The 19974-nt window shown below is 42.6% G+C and overlaps 2 protein-coding genes across 5 annotated transcripts in view; one reads left to right on the top strand and one right to left on the bottom strand.

The window, feature by feature from the left end:
- GNAT2 (G protein subunit alpha transducin 2) overlaps positions 1 to 16200 on the bottom strand; it is a 50929-nt gene extending 34729 nt beyond the window's left edge. The window contains exon 1 of the mRNA XM_048496135.1: positions 15936 to 16200. The gene's annotated coding sequence lies outside the window, so the exon portion shown is untranslated. The remainder of the gene's footprint in view (positions 1 to 15935) is intronic.
- The window catches only part of AMPD2 (adenosine monophosphate deaminase 2), a 56193-nt gene continuing 51920 nt past the window's right edge, over positions 15702 to 19974 (top strand). Inside the window, exon 1 of one of the 4 annotated variants that reach the window (XM_048496130.1) lies at positions 15702 to 15769. In XM_048496130.1, coding sequence (XP_048352087.1) covers positions 15760 to 15769 — 10 coding nt within the window. In that variant the 5' untranslated portion in view covers positions 15702 to 15759. Of the gene's footprint in view, positions 15770 to 17072; positions 17769 to 19974 lie in introns of those variants that run through there. The other 3 variants (XM_048496127.1, XM_048496129.1, XM_048496128.1) reach the window with 3 other exon arrangements.

Here is a 19974-nt window from a genome sequence, read left to right as displayed (position 1 = left end):
CTCTTCTGGACACGTGGGGGTGTGTGTGCAAAATTGGCCCCCCATGTGACCAGGAAGACAGTAGTGTGGAGACAAAGCCAGACCCCCTTGACCCTGCTCATGTCAATGACACATGGGCGGGGTCAAGGACACTCGAAGACAACCAGGCAGCAGGACTTCCTGCTGCCTCATCGTCTCCGGGCGCCCCTGACCCCACCCATGTCAATGACACAAGGGTGGGGTCAAGGGCACTCAAAGGCAACAAGGCAGCAGGACTTCCCAGGGCCGCCATGGCAGCCCTCCCACTCCCACCCATGTCGGCTATCCCATCCTGATCCTCAACTCCCACCCATGCCTGCCATCACCATGGACATGGGCAGGGCTTCATAAGTGCCCGCCCTCCACCCCCTGCCTATAATTGTGTAGTTTAAAATATGGTTGCCAACCTCCAGGTGCAGCCTGGAAATCTCCTGGAATCACAACTTATCTCCACGCTGCAGTGATGAGTTCCTCTGGAGAAAATGGCTGCTTCAGAGGGTGGACCCTGGCACTGTATCTCACTGAGGTGCCTCCCTTCCCCAAACCTTGGTCCACCCCAAAACTTGAGGAATTTCCTAACCTTGAGTTGGCAGTCCTAAACTGTTACTCAATTGTTGTGCAAACATCCATATTCCTCCCTTCAAATTACACTCAGGTTGGAGGGATATTGTATTTTTAGATACTCAAGACATATGGGAAAATGTAATACTGCTTTAATCCATTCTGATTATCTTTTCCATGGCGAATTTTAATATTTATGATTTTTTTTCCTCAAAATCTTTTAGTGTTCCTGTAATCTCTGGCTTTGCAAGTTCAATGCAGACACATTCATCCACTGAAGAATGTATCCTGGCCCTGGAGGGTATGGTAGGAACCTTTGTTGATAATATTTATGAACCATTTTGATTGAAAGGCAATGTGAGAGATGATCAGAGCCTCAGGTTGTTTGCATCCTGGAATAGGTCCCGTCCACTAAAACAACGGAACGCTTTATTTTTTGCAAAGCCCTTTATAACCTAGGATGTAAAGATTAGAGGTTCCCAGGTGAGGAATGAAGAACAGCATGTTTGGGAAGCCAGGGATACAAAACGTCGTGTTCTGCTCTGGGCCTGTTCTGGGATCTGTTCCTAAGAACAAGGATAACCCACTTCTTTTCTTGGATGTACCATTTTGGGTTATTGATTTGTCTACAGTTTAATTATAACTCATTACGTTCTAGTTACCATACAATTAGCACGATTACCTACTCCTCTGATTCTCCTCTTAGAGAGGGCCTGCCACCAGGCACATGATTTGAACGAGAGCAACAACAGTGTGTGGAATCCCCTTTGCTCAGAGTTGGCCTTCTAAAAATACCCCATTCTCCATCCAAGGATTAAAGTGATTTTGCAAAGCAGTTGCCTAGAGCAGGTTCCTAATCCTGCCACTGAAACTTTCCTCCTTAATTTTATAGGCCTCACATATCCTCCCATAATTTCTGTGAGGATCCTTTCAGGGGTGGAGGAAGAAATAGGCAAAGGGCCAGTGTTCGGCAGCATCAGGAAACCAAATAAAGCAATAGGGTGGCAGTTGAGAAATACAGCATGGGATCAAAGGAGGAAGATCATCATTTCTTAGAAATGATTACATTTTGGGTTCCATCCATCCATCCATCCATCCATCCATCCATCCATCCATCCATCCATCCATCCATCCATCCATCCATCCATCCATCCATCCATCCATCCATCCATCCATCCATCCATCCATCCATCCATCCATCCATCCATCCATCCATCCATCCATCCATCCATCCATCCATCCATCCATCCATCCATCCATCCATCCATCCATCCGACTAAGGCTTTTAATATAAGAGTTTACTAACCATAAAGGGAGGATTACATGGAGATAAAATAATAAATCTTTCCTGTTACACATCTACATTACTGTATGTTTGGTTACATCTTGGTACCTATTTGCTGTCTCATGCTCATGGTAGTGGTGTCGTGTCTGCTCAGAGAAACAGAGTTAACTTTATAACTTCAGATGCACTTTCTCACTAACATGTAAGCAATGGCTATCTGACTGACCAACAGTTAATCAATAGATCAGATCATATACAGTGACTTCAGCAACTTGTTTACATACAAACAGTTAACCCTTTTATAACTGAGTTGTGACAGACACTTGCAATATCCCAACACCCTCTCTCCACGAAAATGACCCTTGAAACGTTGCTGAAGTTATTAAAAATTATGCCAGGTTTGTGTCCATTATCCAAGAAACCTAAAACAGAACTATTCAGAGACAATATATGTCTAAATGCTTAATGTGTCAGTTCTGATGATAGAAACATTTATTTATAAAATCATATTCCATATGACCATGATAAAAGACTTTATAGGTAATTGTATCTTCTACAACTGTACCGCAAAGCTATTCTTTCCCCCCCTAACAGACTACCTTTACAATCCTTTAGCCAATTCAATATAATTAAGGAATTCAATCCAATAATAAATGGAGTCTTTCTTCCTTTAGCACTGCCACTTACAATATGTCTGGGCATATTGCCCTTTCTTTGTGTATGGGATGTCAGACTTTGTGATAACATTTCCATGCTTTACAATGTGTATTTCTGACTGCTGTGTGGACAGTGAGTACTTTTGAGTATTCCTTTTGAAAGAGTAAGCACTGGAACCAGGCTCCCACAGAGCAGATGTCCTATTTGCATGTGCTTCAAGCAAGATGAAAGAGATTTTGGAAAATTGGGTGACTGATGCTTCTTTATTTAAGCTGGGTCTCTCTATGAGAAACCTGGTTTGCTATCCAAAATGTGACTCATGACCAGAAGTTACAGTGTTGTGAGGTATCAGTCTAATATTACATGGCTTTTATTTCCATTAAAAGGAACTGCCCCACTGTATTTTGTAGCAAAATGACAACTGACCTTTACTGCTGTAGTATACATCTTAGCCCTATGTGGAGTTTCTATATGGAAGTATGTACTCACTGGAGGACCAGGCCAATGGCCTATCCTAAGGAAGTTATCTAATCACAGTCTGGTATCCAAGAAGTGGATGTGAAGGATGAAAGTTTATAATTAACTTTTAATGGTCTTAAAGGTGCCACTGGACTCACACTTTTTTTAGCCTGGTAATTTTGTATGTTCTTGTGTATTATAATGCTTTATTGCCCAATAAAGTCTCCTGTCAGGTGAAGCTTCACCTTCTAAATTCCCATGAAAGCTGGGCTGCTGTGAAAGACATAAAACCAGAGCTACTAAAGGGGATGGAGTGGATCTTCTGTTCCCGATCTTGGGAAGAGAACCCTTGTGATTTTTTAAATGGCAACTGATAACTGACTGAAGGGAGAAAAGCAAGGTATAAATAAAAATGCCACTTTTTGACTATACTTACTCATAAGAGCAGGGGGGAAATACAAAATAATTCTGCAGCCACATTTTCCTAATTTCCTTAGTTTACCTAATGTGATTGCAGAATGTTTTTTCTGCATGTAGAATTTTAGAGGTTTTTTAAATAGGAATGGAGACATTTGGCACAGAAGATTACCTTAAGGGCAGTGTTTCTGGAAGTGAACAACTCTGAGAATGATTTCCTGGACACTTCCTCAGAAAGATGTAGAACTGATTTGATTGTTGAGTTCCACAGGTCTAGAATAGGTCACTGATCAATGTAGTCTGTAAAATACAGATGGTCTTCAACTTGTGTTAGCATCAAGAAACACAGAATTTGAGCACTGGAAGCATTACTAGGCATGGGGGGATATGAGAAAACTTTATGATGTCTGTGCCACACTTCTATAAGTTTAAGGTCCAATGAAAAGGAGATATCCTTATCAACACTGCAGCCTATATAATCTGAGCAGGCCAATCCTGCCAAGCTTCCAAGAATTGAGAAGATTGAGCTAGCTGTAGTATTCACATCTTGACCGCATATTGTAACAGGCCCTCCAAGAAAATGCGCTCTATCCCCGCCTAGTGGCTAACCTTAATAAAATTTAGGGAACCCTTCTCACAGTACTGAAACTTCAATGGGGTTGACTTTGTTGTTTTTGATGGAAAGTGGATTGCCAAAGGTGAAAGACCTTTATTTTGCTGGCAGTAAACCCTAAAACCATATCTAACAAAATCAGAATTATTACTTATTGATATACCGGAATATGGTTGATCATACTGTGAAAAGCTTTTTATTTTTCTACTGAGGACGCAGCCTCTAAGATTTTTTGGATCTAGGTTTGTTTTGAATATAAACCTTCTCCTCAGTTTCCAGGTTTTGAGTTTGCTTCTATGAGGTAAGTTTTGTGGAGCACAAGATTACTAAGATCACTGAGACTGGATTAATATGTAAACAACTAAGAAGATTTATTTATTTACATGGTGGTTTTAAAGGAACAACCAGCAGCACAGGTCTCCAGCTAGTCAAAGTAGAAACCTGACTGAGGTGTGAAAAATTTAAACTGGTTATTACTTCATAGAGTAGTTACTAACTACCAGTTAGACTTTTCTACAGTGCTTTCAGGCACAGATATTTTATTGATTAACCACCTGTTTGGATCCCCTCTTACATACAGGATTCCACCTACACTAGCATGCCCTTTAGCTAGAATCAGATTAAGAATGCAACCCGAGGGTGGGGGGGCAGTGTCAAGTGGATGCTATCGATGTAGGGGGATCTAGTTGATTGAGAAACATTCCTGGAACCATATACCTGCTTAAATAACAAATTGCTGCTGCTATTAAAATATATGTAACCAGCCTGCTATGTGTAACTACTGCCATCTGTGCATTCTTTCTTTCCTTGATCGTAACTTCATGGCTTCACACACTCTTGGCCACTAGGCTTCCCCTGCCCTCTTGTCCCATGGGAACAATGTTGCTTTTGTTATCTCATTGGGCAGGAAGCCAGGTGGCTTTCTCTTGCTATCCGCTGGCATCACCACCACTCAGACAGTTTGGAAGGAGGTGTGGCTGCTTCCCTCTGGTGCCATCCCAGATCACTACCCAGCCCACCTCCCCTTTGGATGGGACTGAATTGTAACAAAAAAAATTGTCTACAGAATAAAATAAAGTAGATGGGTAAAATGGATCTCAAAGTTTTAAAAAGGGGAAATATCTGGGTATTATGTTGACAAATATAAATTATATATTATTTCTAAATAATTATGTCAAAACATGGAATGAAGTTTTTTAAATTGTTGAGGTGAAACACACTCCAGTTATCATTGTTGGGGGACAATTCTGTGATTAAGATGAATGTTTTACCTAGAATGTTATTTGTTTCAAGCAATACCTAGGTTAGTAAATGATATCCCGTTTAAACAATGGCAAAAGGCTATATCAAATGTTGTTTGGCAAGGGAAGAAACCTTGGATTAAATACAAAAATTCTACAAGATGCAATGGAAAGAGGAGGATTAGGTTACCCTGACTTGAAATTGTATTCTGTCACCTGTCACCTGGTTTGGTTGTAAGACTGGGTTTTGCTGAGAAATAGAACTGTTGGAATTAGAAGGTCATGATATAAAATTTGCATGGCATGCCTATTTATGGTATGACAAAGTCGAAGTCAATAGAGATTTTAAAAATCATTATGTTAAACATGCCACACAGGGAATATGGGAAAAATATAAATCCAGGTTGTATCAGAAAACATCAGAAAACATCTCATCACAAGAAGCACTATACCAACAAGAAATTATAGTTAAAAGTAGGTGGTTAATATATTGTGACATACTAGATTTTCCTCAAGATGATTGTAAAATGAAATCAAGAGAAGATTTAGTAATAGAGGGACATACCTGTCAGTGGTTTTTGTTATACAAAATTATTAGAAAGACTTATACTGCACTTGTGTGTGTGTGTGTGGGGGGGGGAACTCGACATAATCTCGGTATGAAGGCACTGGGTTGCTAGTACAGGCGCTCTACCTCCCAATTGGCCTCTAGGCTGCAGGAAACACAGAAAAGTGAAAAACTCCCTGGTCAACCTGAAAACCCCTATTGCCACCCAATGGGGTATGCCACACTAAAACATGGCATACGTTGCTAGGTGGCATAGGGGGCACTCCTGGGTCAAAAGCCCTGTGATAGCCAACTAAAGTTAGCTCTGCCCCTGGGAATGTCACGCTCATGCTGACAAGGTTCCCGTGACTGGTAGGAGTGTCAGTGTGCGCAAAAGCTTCTGTGCTTGGGCATATTAGCAGTGGTGGGATTCAAAAATTTTAGTAACAGGTTCCGATGGTGGTGGGATTCAAACAGTGGCGTAGCGCCAATGGGGCTGGGCATGGGCACTTCCACTGGCGTGGCCAGGCATTCCAAGTGGGGCATCCCATGGGCTGTGGCAAGGGGACGCAGGGCTGCATCCCCAGGTGCAGTTCCTCTCTTGCCCCCACTGCAGATTCAAATAATGACAGTTTAAAGTATTAAAAAAGCAATATACCATATGGTAGTGTATTATCTCTTTTTTATATTGATTGATTTTTTATATTGATTATTTTATATTGATAGATTTTAAATAATAACATAAGTAAGGAGAGAAACCAAAAACTGTTTACAATTGTTAACATATTACAAACATATCTAATTGTCTATCTCTGTCAACCCCTGCAGAACTAAACACATCCTATATTGCCTCCCTCCTAGAGAGCATTTCCCTCCCTCCCTACTTTCTACTTCCCCTCCAGATTCCTATAACTACTTCTATCTATGCCACGGAAAGAAAACTACTACAGAGGGAGAGATCCAAAATCCTTAATCTAAAAGAGTAGTTTAAAACTCCTTTCTTTCCAACATAAATTTCTAAGTGAGAAAAGAAAATGAAAAATCTCTACCTATATTACTCTCCTAAACCTTGTATACCAATGAAATAAAAAAGGAGAGAATTCACTTACACATTGTATTTATTTCATACAGTTCGTACACACATGGCGGGGGCCAAGGGGGGCAGTGGGGGTCAGAGGGATGCGATTTTGCATCCCCCCACTTGACGAGATTTGTTGTACCCAGGGACAGAGATTACCCTTGTCCATAGTGGAGTTAATCATTAATAACCGGTTCTCCGAACTGAGAAAATTTTAGTAACCGGTTCTACCGAATAGGTGTGAATAGGCTGCATCCCACCTCTGCATATTAGCCTTGTCGCCAAAGTAAGTTAGCCTCAAGCAATTTCAGCGCATGGTTTCTTTTTTAGGGGATTGTGGGAATGAGCACCTGCTATTGGCATGCTGTCATGCTGCTTCTACAAGTCCTTTTGCCCCCCACCCCACATGGATTGCACTACCAAAGAAGATAAAAGGCTTTGAAGACTCTAAGATTGAATTTGAAGTAGAATTATGTAAGAATAATGATCATGCTATTGCCAAAATGTATATGCTTCTGATGACTTTTGAAACAGAAGGAGGAGTGAAAGAGTGTATGATAAATGAGCCAGTAGTTTTGAGCACATAAGAACAAGCCTGCTGGATCAGACCAGAATCCATCTAGTCCAGCACTCTGCTACTCGCAGTGGCCCACCAGGTGCCTTTGGGAGCTCACATGCAGGAGGTGAAGGTGCTGCCTGCACCTCCCTGCTGCTGCTCCTGACCACCTGGTCTGCTAAGGCATTTGCAATCTCAGATCAAGGAGGATCAAGATTGGTAGCCATACATCGACTTCTCCTCCATAAATCTATCCAAGCCCCTTTTAAAACTATCCAGGTTAGCGGCCATCACCTGTAAAAAAAAAAAAAAAAAAAAAATACATTCTAAACAAAAATAACTAACGTTGCCACGCTATGAAGAAATGCTTCCTCGTATTAGTCCCAATTCTTCCCCCCAGCATTTCTAAATGAATGCCCCCCTGGTTCCAGTATTGCGGGAGAAAGAGAGAAAAATCTCCCTCCGTCAACATCTTCTACCCCATCCATACCTTTTACAGACTCTAACTCATATCCCCCCCCCAGATTTCTCCTCTCCAAACCAAAGAGTCCCCAAATGCTGCAGCCTCCCTCCTAAGGAAGGCGCCCCAACTCTTCAGTCATCCCTCGCTGCTCTTCTCTGCACTCTTTCTATTTCTTCGATATCCTTTTCGAGATGTGTGGTGACCCAGAACTGAACATACAGTACCGCAAGTGCAGTCGCACTCACTGGCTTCTATATAAGGGCATGACAATCTTTGCAGCCTTATCATCAATTCCTTTCTTGACCATCCCCAGCACGGAGCCTGCCTTTTTCACAGCCGCCATGCACATTCCCATGGAACTATCAACTAAGATGCCCATGATCCCTTTCCTGATCTGGTGACCACAGCACTGGACCCCCGTACGGCAGCATGCACTCTAGACAAACTGGGAGCCCTGGGCAAAACCTGAGTTTGATGCTCTGTACAGGGGCTTTCTACTCTCTCCCACCGGCGACCCAAAATAAATTATTTCTTTCCACTCAGATCAGTTTCAAAGCCACTCATCACATTATAGAACATGCCCCAACCCTTACAACTAAGGAAATACAGGAAATGGGGCCATGCGCCACAGCAGAAAGCCATGTTCTTTTCCTTTGAAAATATCTTAAAAATGCTTTCAAAACGTTTTATTACCGGCTATGAAAATATTCCATGGGTGTTGTATCCAATCCCCCCAATTGGGGGAAACAGCATCACTTTCAATGTTATTTAAACTGGGGACCCCAGATTCTCCCTTTAAGGTGGATTTAAAAGGAGAATCTGGGCTCCCTAGTTTAAACAAGTGATGCTGGAATCCACCAATTTATGAATGGAAACGTGCGTCTCAAAGAGCGTGTCAAAAAATGGACCGGAAAAATTATACAAGACATACGTATGCTGCTAAAGTGGCATTCAATGTATTACCCTCTTGAGATGCATCATACATAAAATACAAGTGCAATCATCATGCTTATTTTGTATTTCTATTCTGCGGACTTTCTTAGAAGTGAGCGCATGTATTTTCTCACGCGTGCTGAAATAGTTCACTCTCAGTTTAGCGCACACTCAAAATAGTCCAACGTATTAGTCCTGCTCTTCATATAGTTTGTATCCAAAACTATACGCATAGGATATTATCCCGCCATTTACAAAGTTCTTATTCCCTTTCAAAGAGTATTGCCGTTATTCTGGATATCGCTGGCCGGAATCTTTACGCGATCCTCTTCTGGAGTCCATTTAAAGTGAGCCTTCAGTCGTATCAATGCGGAGTAATTTCAGCAAGCAAAAAAGCTCAGTTAGCAGAAGCTTGTCCCATATCCAAAGCTTTTCGGATGCCTTCTTCAGCGTTCGCCTTTCATCAAGCAATACAACAGATTAAAATTCCATGTCATATACATTCTCATAAATTCATATGCACCATTTTCAAACAGATTCCACAAATACGCGTTAATAAACACTACTCAAACGGCGACGTAAGTTGCATGCGGTTCCATATATTCATTTCCTATGCGATTTCACAGCCGCAGCTGCGTTTTCTATCTCAGCGTCTTTAAAGAGATTATCCAGCCAGCATTCTCATCAAAGTCCAAATTGGCGGTACCAAGAAAAATCTAATTCTATATTTAGGACCTGGGTTTGAGATAAGGATTTTAGAAATATAAGACCATTTTGTTTCTTGCTGGAGGAGCACTCTCCTGCATCTATACATTGCTCCTAGATCGCTGATGATGGTACAAAACCATAAATTGGAAATCCCATTGTATAAGCCTTCAAAGTAAAATGCTCCACTAGTGGCTCCATCTTCTTTTTTTGTTCCTATATTACTCTATGTATTCCTTTGCATCTCTAACTCCCAAGAGACACGTATTGTCATTTCCTGAATGTACACTAAGTCATATAAGTAAATAAATAAGAAACAAAATGGTATTCATATTCTAAAATCCCATCAAATATGGTCTCAAATAGAGAATTAGATTCTTCTTGTTACCTATAATGGACTTTGATGAAATGCTAGCTGGGATGTGGCCTCTTTAAAACACTCCAGATAGAGAAAAGCAGCTGCAGCTTGCTTAATCACATAGTAGCTAGGATATATAGAACTACATGCAACACATCACCGCTTGGGTAAATATTTATTAACAATGATTTATTAAATCTGTTTAAAAAAGTTAGACACATATAGGATTTATGAGAAATGTAGCATTTAAGGAATTCCCTGAATTCATTAAAATATTGCTTATTGAAGACGGGAGCACTGAAGAAGGCATCGGGGTGCCTTTTAGTTAATGCCTGGGACTAGCTTCTGCCTCATGCTGAACTTTTTTGCTTGCTGAATTTTTCTCCTCGCATTGCAAACAAGTTGGCTCCTTTTAAAATGGACTCTTGCAGAAGGAGATCACGTAAGATTTCAGCCATCGCATCCAGAAATAACAAGCCATACTCTTGAAGAATAAGAACTTTGTAAAATGCTCAGGATAATATCCTATGACTCATGGTTTTGGATACAAATATATGAAGAGCAGGACTAATACGTTGGACTGTTTTGAGTGTGCACTAAACTGAGAGTGAACTGTTTCAGCACGCGTGAGAAAATCCCTGCGCTCCTTCTAAGGAAGTCCACTTGGAATAGAAATACAAATAAGCATTGTTGCACTTGTATTTTATGTATGATTAGAAATATAAGAGGGTAATACATTGAATGCCACTTTAGCAGCATACATGTGTCTTGTATAATTTTTCCGGTCCATTTTTTGACATGCTGGAATCCACCCCCAAACAGCATCACTTGCAATGGTGTTTAAACTAGGGAGCCAGATTCTCCTTTTAAATCCACCTTAAAGGGAGAATCTGGGGTTCCCAGTTTAAACAACATTGAAAGTGATGCTGTTTTGGGGTGGATTCTCCCCCATCCTGAAACAGCATCACTTTTAATGTTTAAACTAGGGACCTCAGATTCTCCCTTTAAATCCATGCTGAAGGGAGTGGATTTAACAATAATAATAATAACCTTTATTAGGCATTGAGAGAATAAAAGAAAGAAAGAAAACAAGCACTGGCAGGAAGGGGGTGGATTTAAAAGGAAAATCTGGGGAAATTTAGGGGGTGCCTGCTGTCAGGGGTGCAATTATTAAGATAGCAGCACCAAAATTTCAGAGTATCTTCGTGAGACCCTACTGATGATACCACCCAGATTTGGTGAAGTTTGGTTCAGGGGGTCCAAAATTGTGGACCCTCAAAGGTGTAGCTCCCATCTCCCATTAGCTCCCATTGGAAACAATGGGGGATGGGAGCACTCCCTTTGGGAGTCCATAACTTTGGACTCCCTAAACCAAACCTCACAAAACCTGGGTGATTTCATCAGGAGAGTCTCTCGAAAAATCTCTGAAATTGTGGTGCTGATAGCCTAAAAATGCGCCCTCTGCAGGCCAAAAACGGAAAAACACTGAAAATACAAAAAATCCCACAAACGAACCTGCAGTTTTTGCGCCCCCCACAAGGTGGCGCCCTGGGCAACTGCCCACTTTGCCCAATGGGAGGAACGCCTCTGCCCCTGAAGCGTGTATGTGAAATTTGGATTCTTTGCCCCTATGTTCATCACTTTACATTTTGCTACATTGAACTGCATTTGCCATTTCTTAGCCCACTCACCTAATTTATCAAGGTCCGCTTGGAGCTCTTCGCAATCCTTTGCAGTTCTCACCACCCTACATAATTTGGTATCATCTGCAAACTTGGCCACCACGCTACCCACCCCTACTTCCAGGTCATTTATGAATAGGTTAAAGAGCACTGGTCCCAAAACGGATCCTTGGGGGACATCACTCCTTACATCTCTCCATTGTGAGAACTTCCCGTTTACACCCACTCTTTGCTTCCTGTTTCTCAACCTGTTTTTAATCCATAGGAGGACTTCCCCTATTATTCCTTGTACAATATACAAATGGATCAATGGGAAAATTTGTGGCCAAAGGAACTTAAATTTATGTTAGGTTCCGGTCTCAATGAGAAATTGGTATTTGTCACTGGAAAAATTAGCAAAAATGTATAAAAATATTCTGAACATGTGTCGGAAATATGAACCTCATGAAGGGTTGTTTTGCCATTTATGGTGGATTTACAATTAAGCTAAAAATTTTGGTTAGAAATATATTCAATAGTTCAGAAGATTTTGAAGACTAATATACAAATGAAACACTTAGGTCTTATGGACAAACAGTTTGAAAAACTTCATTTTTCTGTATGACAATGGCAGTGAGAATATGGCCGAATTCCCACTGAAAATTTAATCTAGATACAACCAAGTCTCAAAAGAATCAGCACCTTTTCATCCAGGTTCCAACATCCTCACTGCAGCATGTTTCTAGTGAAGACACCTAGGCCTGCCCCTTGGGGGGAGGGGGGTACCTGCTGTCATGGGTGCAATTATTCAGCTAGCAGCACCAAAATGTCAGAGTATCTTTAGGAAGCCCTCCTGATGATACCACCCAGGTTTGGTGAAGTTTGGTTCATGGGGGCCAAAATTATGGACCCTCAAATGTGTAGCCCCTGTCTCCTATTAGCTCCCATTGGAGTGTTTTTTCAAAAAGGTGCATATACAAGCAGGTCCAGGAAAATCCAGTGATAAGGGGGGAGGGGGAATAGTGCCAGAAATGGAACTGATCTGTGTTCCACAGTTTGGCTGTGAGGAGATCTTGAGGAAACCTGGATATTTTGGGTGACTATCCCAGGATTAATCGCCAGGGGGAATTTGCCCTATGTGCAAAAATGGAAAACCTCATATTTACCCACAGCAAAAAAAACAGTTTGTGAAGATATTGGAACTGGCAGAGGTGGCCTAACTTACATTCTTGATTAGAGAAAAGAATTTGTCTAAGTTTATGGATAGCTAGACACTCTTGATGGACTTTTTGCTTAAAGCAGAAAAAAATGAACTGATGATTTGTGGATTGAGGACTAGGAGAACAAGAAAATGAACGTAAACAAAAAACTTATTTAATTAGTAATAATTAAGTGAGAGCTACACAAATAATATTTCTATATCTGGAACTAGAGAACAAACAGCAAATTATTATTTGTGTTTATATTTGGCGCAGAAGAAATCAGAAGCAGGCCTTTTCATTTTATAGTAGTGTTTTGTTTGTAATTTTAGTTTGTCTTTTAAAACATTGAAAAAGAAGATAAAAAAAAGAAGTGGCATGGATGCACTGTGGCTACGACGTCCTGAGTCACAGCACAACTACCTCCTCCTCTCAGGATTCCATTGTAAACTGTACAAGGTAACTCATAACCAGAGACAGGCCTAACCATTGAACACTCTCTTCTCTCTCAGAGGTAGAGCTACACCATTCTGCCACACTACCAGGCAGAGCTACCCTTTACTCAGTCTGCTGGTTTTCTTGAGCCAACCTGAGATGTCAATGCTTTCTCGCTGAGGCAGAACTCAACACTTCCGGTGTTCTTTCCAGCATCTCATCTCCCTTCTTGAAGGTAACTAGATGTTGGGACTGCACACCTATGGGCTCAGCTGAGTGGCTGATTTTCCCTTCAGAGGCAAGACAATCTCTGGTCCGTCACACATACCCATATCATTTTTCACAGAATAATACTTCAGACACAATCCAAACTCGTTAAGAAATTTTTGTTTAAATTCACATTGAAAACTACAAGTATGCAAGATCCCAAGTCAAACTCCCAGGTGTTTACTTTATTTAAGCCCACTTTTCTACCTTCAAAAAAATCTAAGGTGGCTTATGATCATAATTAATGCCAAGCAACATCAAAACATGGAGAGAATGATTCAGCCATGGTAAAAAAATAAATAACGGTAACAGCAGCCATTAAAAAAACCTTAGCAGCAATAAAAACAGTTCTTCCTCATTAAAGTACTTTCAGAACAGATAAGTTTTCATATTTTTCCAGAAGAACAGGGTTAGCCATAGGGCCAAGATGGCCTTTTCCACTGACTTACACAGCTGTAACTTATGTAACTGAAGACTCTCCAGTATTTATTTTGGCTTCTTCTTCTATTAGAAAGAAAAAAAATACGTTACATAATCTAGCAAAATCAGGCCTTAATATTTCAAAAATGAAAAAGGGGTTTTTGGAATCTAATATTTGGTGAATGCAAGTTCCTCTAATTACAGGTGTAAAGAACTGAGAAAGCTTTGATGGAATCTGATATTTATTTATTTAAACCATTTGTTAGCCTCTTTTTTCCACTGCAGAACTCTTACAACATAAATAAAACATTATAAAAAACGCAATAAAAACAAGTATAAAACCCACAAAAATTCCAGATTAAAAACTTCAATTCGGAATGCCAAAAATAAAACCATCTTCAACTGCCTCCTAAAGATTGACAATGGGTGGGGGTGTCAGGCGCACTTCCCTGAGGAGGATGCTCATAATTGTGGGGCAGTCAATTAAAAGGCCCTCTCTTGTGTATCTGCTAAATTATCATTTCTAATTGGTGTAAAAGTCAGGAGGGTACCTCCCTGCAATCTTAATTCCTGGGCAGGAACGTATGGGAAAAAAAGGTCCTTCAGATACCCCAGTCCCAAGTCATATGGGACTCTGAGGGACAAAAACCAACAACTTGAATTGAGCTCAGGAGCAGATTGGTAGTCAGTGTAATTGCTGTATTATTGGGGACACATGCTCCAGTCTACTGGCAGTCTAGCTGCAGCATTCTGTGTTATTGTTATGATTTACATTTAAAAGGGCTATGTGGGAAAACTCTAGAGTCAAAAACAATTATCAAATTGCTGGGGATATGTAGAGGGATTTTAATGACTCCTAATTTTATTCAATCCCACTGGTCATTATAAGTGACATCTCCAACTATTCCTACAGAGTGCTGTGCAAATAATTCATACAGAAGAGATGTCATTATTTTTTCTAAGTAGGGACGCATCTACCTGCAGCAAAGTCTTTCCGTCTGTTTTCACTCTTTTCAGAGGTAGATATAAAGGACTACTAATCCACAATGCTGGGCTTACCTAGAGAAGGGGTATCACCAGAGATGTAGGGTGTGTGAGAGTGCAGGTGGCATGGCATAGCCCAGGGGCCTCCAGTGTGGTGCCTGTGAGTACCACTGATACCTTTTTTGACACCCACCAAGTGTTTTTAGGAAACAGTTTGGGCCAGGTAGGACTTTTGCCCAGCAAGGCTTTTGATTGACTACTGGAGGTTTAATTGACTTGTAGATTTTTTTAAAATGTTGCTTTGTTAGTAGCTGCCACCACAACACAAAGATTCACAGTATGTTATTGATGATAAGGGCAGGACAAAAAAAAAGATACATCACATCACCAACTCCTTGGGGGGGGGGGCGTTGGTTTTTGCCAACTTTGAAAAGCCTGTTTCTGTTTACTATTGCTAAATTCCTGGAGTTGACAACAGCGCAGCAAGATGGCGCCATTCTCTGAGGAGGATTAAGTTTTCTCTCAAATTGAAACTGTTGTTCACAATCGCGCCCAGCAGGGATGCTTTGGGACGCCTCACCTGTGAGCCCGGGGTGGGTGGGGGCTAACACCCAGGAAAGGATTCACTCCAGTATTTGCTCTTTTCCCATCTAAGCGGCCAACACCTCAGACTCCCTGCAGTACGGAGGCCCGGGATTCCGGTCCAAACAGCAGACACAAGAACGCGGATCAGGGCAGTTTTGTTTAAACAGGAAGTTGTTGCACACCAGCCCAGCACTGGGTGGGTGTGTGTCTGTGTGTGTGTGCCAACTGTCACGCTTCCTCCTTTAGATAAGCACAGCTGTAGTTCGAGGACGCACTTTTCCCTTGCTTTGTGTTAGGGAGCCTCTTCCAGGGTCGGCATGGCATCAGGTAGGGATTAATGCACACTCTTTTAAACAAAGAAATGTTCACGTCTTTTTCGTGGCTTGTCACTTCTCTCTCTCCCCCCCTCCCCCTTTTTATCGCCATCTATTCACAACATTTCTCATGGCCTCTTGATTTAGCCAGGTGGCAAAATGCACCCTTACAAACTTACGGGCATCATGTTCCGAGAACCCGCGGGAAGGATGCCTTGCACCGGAAAGAAGAGCCCTTTGCAGCGAACATGTTATGGTTAGGGTGCCCACCGCATCTCACTTGTTGAGAGGCTCCGCCGCAGAGTGGGGATGGCGAGGTGGCGCGCCAGCAGGAAGAGATGTGGACGAAGCGGATGCAGCGAGCTCTTCCACTCCCATTTCATTGTCTGTGTTCTGGGTTGATATCTTCCAACTCTTTGCACAGCGACCCAGTTTCGTTTGAATCAAGGCGACGCGGTGGAGATAAAGAGGACGCGCTCCTATGTTCAGTTGGTGGCGCTGAGATTTGGAGGTGAATAATGACTGGGCCGTTTGCGGATAGTTGCAGATGACAATAACTAGCCACCTTTTTTAGTCTGCGGCCCGCGCCATTTCTCAAATACATCTAACTGCACTTTTCCACGCGACCCTCGTGCTCGAAAGCCCAGGTTAGCCTTTCCTCCCAAAATCTGGGTGTCTCCTAAAGCCAAATCCCGCCCTTCGCTCCCTATTGCAATCTCTGGCTGTCGAAGTTCACAAGTATCCAGGCCAAACATTTGCGCAATGTGCAAACTTTTCCCCCAAGGGGTGATAAGAATCAATTTACGCCACATGAAAGTTGCTGGATTTGATTTGGAGCTGAGCGCCAGGGGTGTCACGCCCTCATCGCAGGCGCCGCCTCCTATCTTGCTGCCAGGCGCCGTGCTGGGCATCTCGGAAGAAGCTGCTGGACTGCCAGGCCTCCGCAGAAGCCCATTGTTTCATAATCTGGGTTGATGGTCTCAAACAGCCCAAAAACAGGGGTGGGGGACGGTAAACCAGTTGACTGGCCACCAGTACCCCTAGCCTAGCAGCACAGGGTGGTGCAGTTCATGCTTTTCAGATAGGGAGTTTCCGGTAGAAATGAATGGGGGCGGGGGTTGGCTAATACTTCCCTCCTCCGGATCTTCAAAGCCCGATCGGCGGAGAAGCGTTTATGTTTTGAATGTTTTCCATGCTCAAAGATTCCCCCCCCCCACCCCCGGCCCTATTGGCCAAATGTAGTTTACTTGAATCAAAAGCAGTGCAATCCCTTTATTTGAAATACAGACTGGGAAGGTTGCTTTGAGTGGAAAGGCCGCCATAATTATTTTCGGATGGTTGCTGAAAGCAGGGAAGCTATACACAGGATTTTTGCCTTTTTGTCACGATCCCTTTGAACGGGTATTTAATTGCTTTTCACAGTCAGGATAGCAGTCAGCGACTCGGAATTTGCCATTTTTGCAAACGCGTAGGCGGGCGAGTGTTTGTTCTTGCAGTATCAGGCGTCTGATCCTGCGCGTGTGAAGCCCTACATTCTGCACTCATTCGTTCGTTAGGATTTCCTGAAGCAGAGAGGCGGGCTTGACGACTGAAAATGAGGGCTTACAAGCCAGAGCTCCTTATGCGGCTAGCCTGCCCACGCAATATGAAACCGCTCTGGCTGCAATAAGGCTGCTCCCAATAGGACTGCAGCCGAATGTTTTCTGTAAGAACAGTCGCTGGCAAGCTGGGGTGGCAAAAGCCGGCCTCCGCTCTCACATCCACCCGCGAACGGCTGCAGGGAACTTTGGTCGGTCCCTTGGGCGGGAGTCCGGCTCCCTCCATCAATCAATCAATAGCCGGAGGTGCGGCCCACAGCCGCCTCCGCCTTTGTCTCCAGCCCGATCGCGGCAGCCGGTTCTGAGGCTTCAGCGGCGCATCAGGAAGCAACAAGATGTCGTCTGGCATCGTGCCCCCCAAGAGTGGCTCCCCACTGAGGAAGCGCGCCAGTCTTCAGGCTCCCATCACTGGAGGTAAGCGTGGACGGGGATATATTAGGCAATCTTTCCACCCCTCCACCTCCCCCCGCGAGGATAGTAGTCCGGTGTGGAAATTGCTGCGCCCCGTGGAATCCTCCCCCACTCTACCTCCCCCTTCCCTGTGATCTCCTCCGGTGGCGTTTTCTATACTTTTTAACAGATGTGTGCTTTTTTTGTTAGTTAACTGGCTGACTATTGTGGGCTGCAAGGAAAATAAAAGAATAAAGGGTTCGTTTTAAGGTTTATCAATAGAAGAGCTTCAGCATTTGCCCGGCTAGGTGTATGGTTACAAGCCTGCTTTGACAAAGCAGGAATTTGGGGAGCCAAATACTTGGCTTTTGAAATTTTGGGAGGTACTGACTTGATGTGGACACTTTTACTTCTTTTCTAATTAGTATGTCTGCCTGTTTGATGATCACCAGAGAGTATGCTGCTTCTAGCTTTCAGCAGAAGGTTTTAGGATGCTGAATTTAAAGTCACTATCCATTCAGGTGATTTAGTTAGCACGCTCTGGTGGTGGTTGTGCAAGCAGCGCATAAGCCATTGGGAGGATTGACTATCATTTGGGGGTTTGACTAATTGCATCTCTTCCCACACCTGATATGCTAGCTGATGGTAAGGCAGGTGGATCCATCTCCTCCCAACCAAATGGGGAAGATGTGTAGATCCTAAAATGCAAGTTAGCAACAGCCATCCATTTCCTGTGCAACAAAGCCTTTATCTGGGGAATAAAACCTAAATTGCCTTTCCTATGTTTGTTTTTTAGACTTGGAGCTTAATGTAAGTCTGTTAGCCAGTCTAGAAATCTCTTTGGAATTCCAGGTTTCAGCTTTGAAACACTAAAGAGGTATTGCTGCTGAGCATGGGTAAAGTACATTTCTGTCCCAAGGAGCAATTAAAGGTAGTTTCTGTACGTCAGGTCATGTCTAAAACATATCTCTTTTAGACTGTGCCTTCTTGCTGCACTGGTTTGTACTTTTGCTTAGCTTAGCCAGTATCTTAAGTTCTGTACATGTTGTGATGAGAATTAAGCAGCAGGGACAGATGTCTATGACAGCTGTCCAAGTCTCCTGGTCTTAGTTTGTGAATGTTTTGTGTGCTGAAACATGTCTTTTGTAGGAAGCATGGAAGGCCTTATGCACATAAAAACAGTCTTGTTCACTTGTGGGTATGTCTGCAGTATGCAGTTACGTAGGAACTGCAATAGCATAGTAGGCACACAGTGTTTGCTCTTTTTCCTGAAGCAGACTGCCTCTCCATTTGGTTTTTTCTCATGGATTCTTGCAACCTGTTCTTCATTTTACATTGAGGTACCAAAGTAGCTGATATCTAAAAAACATGTACCTGATATATGCATATAATGTACCTGCCTACATGTTATGTAGTCTGGGTGATAACTTGTTAAGGGATGTTGGAGGTGTGCATTTTTGAGGTTGAGCATCATTGTGGCATTTCATTTAGTTTGGAATGGGATTTCCCGTGAATGGGATTTCAGAACTCCAATGCTACGCAGTAGTGTTTAACCTCCTTGTTACCAAAGCTTGCATTCCCAGTAGCCCAATCTTATATTTCCTGGTGGCCTGTGAGGTAGTGATTAATGTCATAGTTGGGAAGTTGTTCTTGGCTGTTCTTACTCCACTTGTTTCTCATCTTGAGGTTTTGGGTGACCAGGGAGAGGGTGAAAACAGGGAGAGGTACCCATAGGGGCTTAAGGGGTTGCCTTTTGGCCTTTCTCCCTTTCCATTCCTTCCCAGAAGGGTTTTTAATACAGTGGTTCTCAACCTTCCTAATGCCACGACCCTTTAATACAGTCCCTCGTGTTGTGGTGACCCCCAACCCTAACATTTATCCATTTTACAGATGGAGAACACTGATGCAGAGAGTCTTAGGCGACCCCTGTGAAAGGATCATTTGACCCCCCAAAGGGGTTGCGACCCACAGCTTGAGAACCGCTGGTTTAGTACATACCATTTGCTGTTATGGTAGTTTACTGCAGGAGGGGGTCCTTCCTTGTGGAAACTCTTGAAAAAGATAAACCCTTCCCCACCTGTATTCCAAAGTGTTACAGTCCAAAATTCTACCATGTCATTTTGTACAATAATCAAAAATTCCACCTTGAATCTCAGAAACGGTGACTAAAAATTCTTAACCACATTACCAGTCTGCTGTTAAGCATAAATCAGTTTTGGCCAGGGGTCTT

The sequence above is a fragment of the Sphaerodactylus townsendi genome, linkage group LG05 (assembly GCF_021028975.2).
Source record: "Sphaerodactylus townsendi isolate TG3544 linkage group LG05, MPM_Stown_v2.3, whole genome shotgun sequence".
NCBI lineage: Eukaryota > Metazoa > Chordata > Lepidosauria > Squamata > Sphaerodactylidae > Sphaerodactylus > Sphaerodactylus townsendi.
The sequence above is the reverse complement of the archived record's forward strand: the minus strand, read 5'-3'. Positions and strand labels throughout refer to the sequence as shown.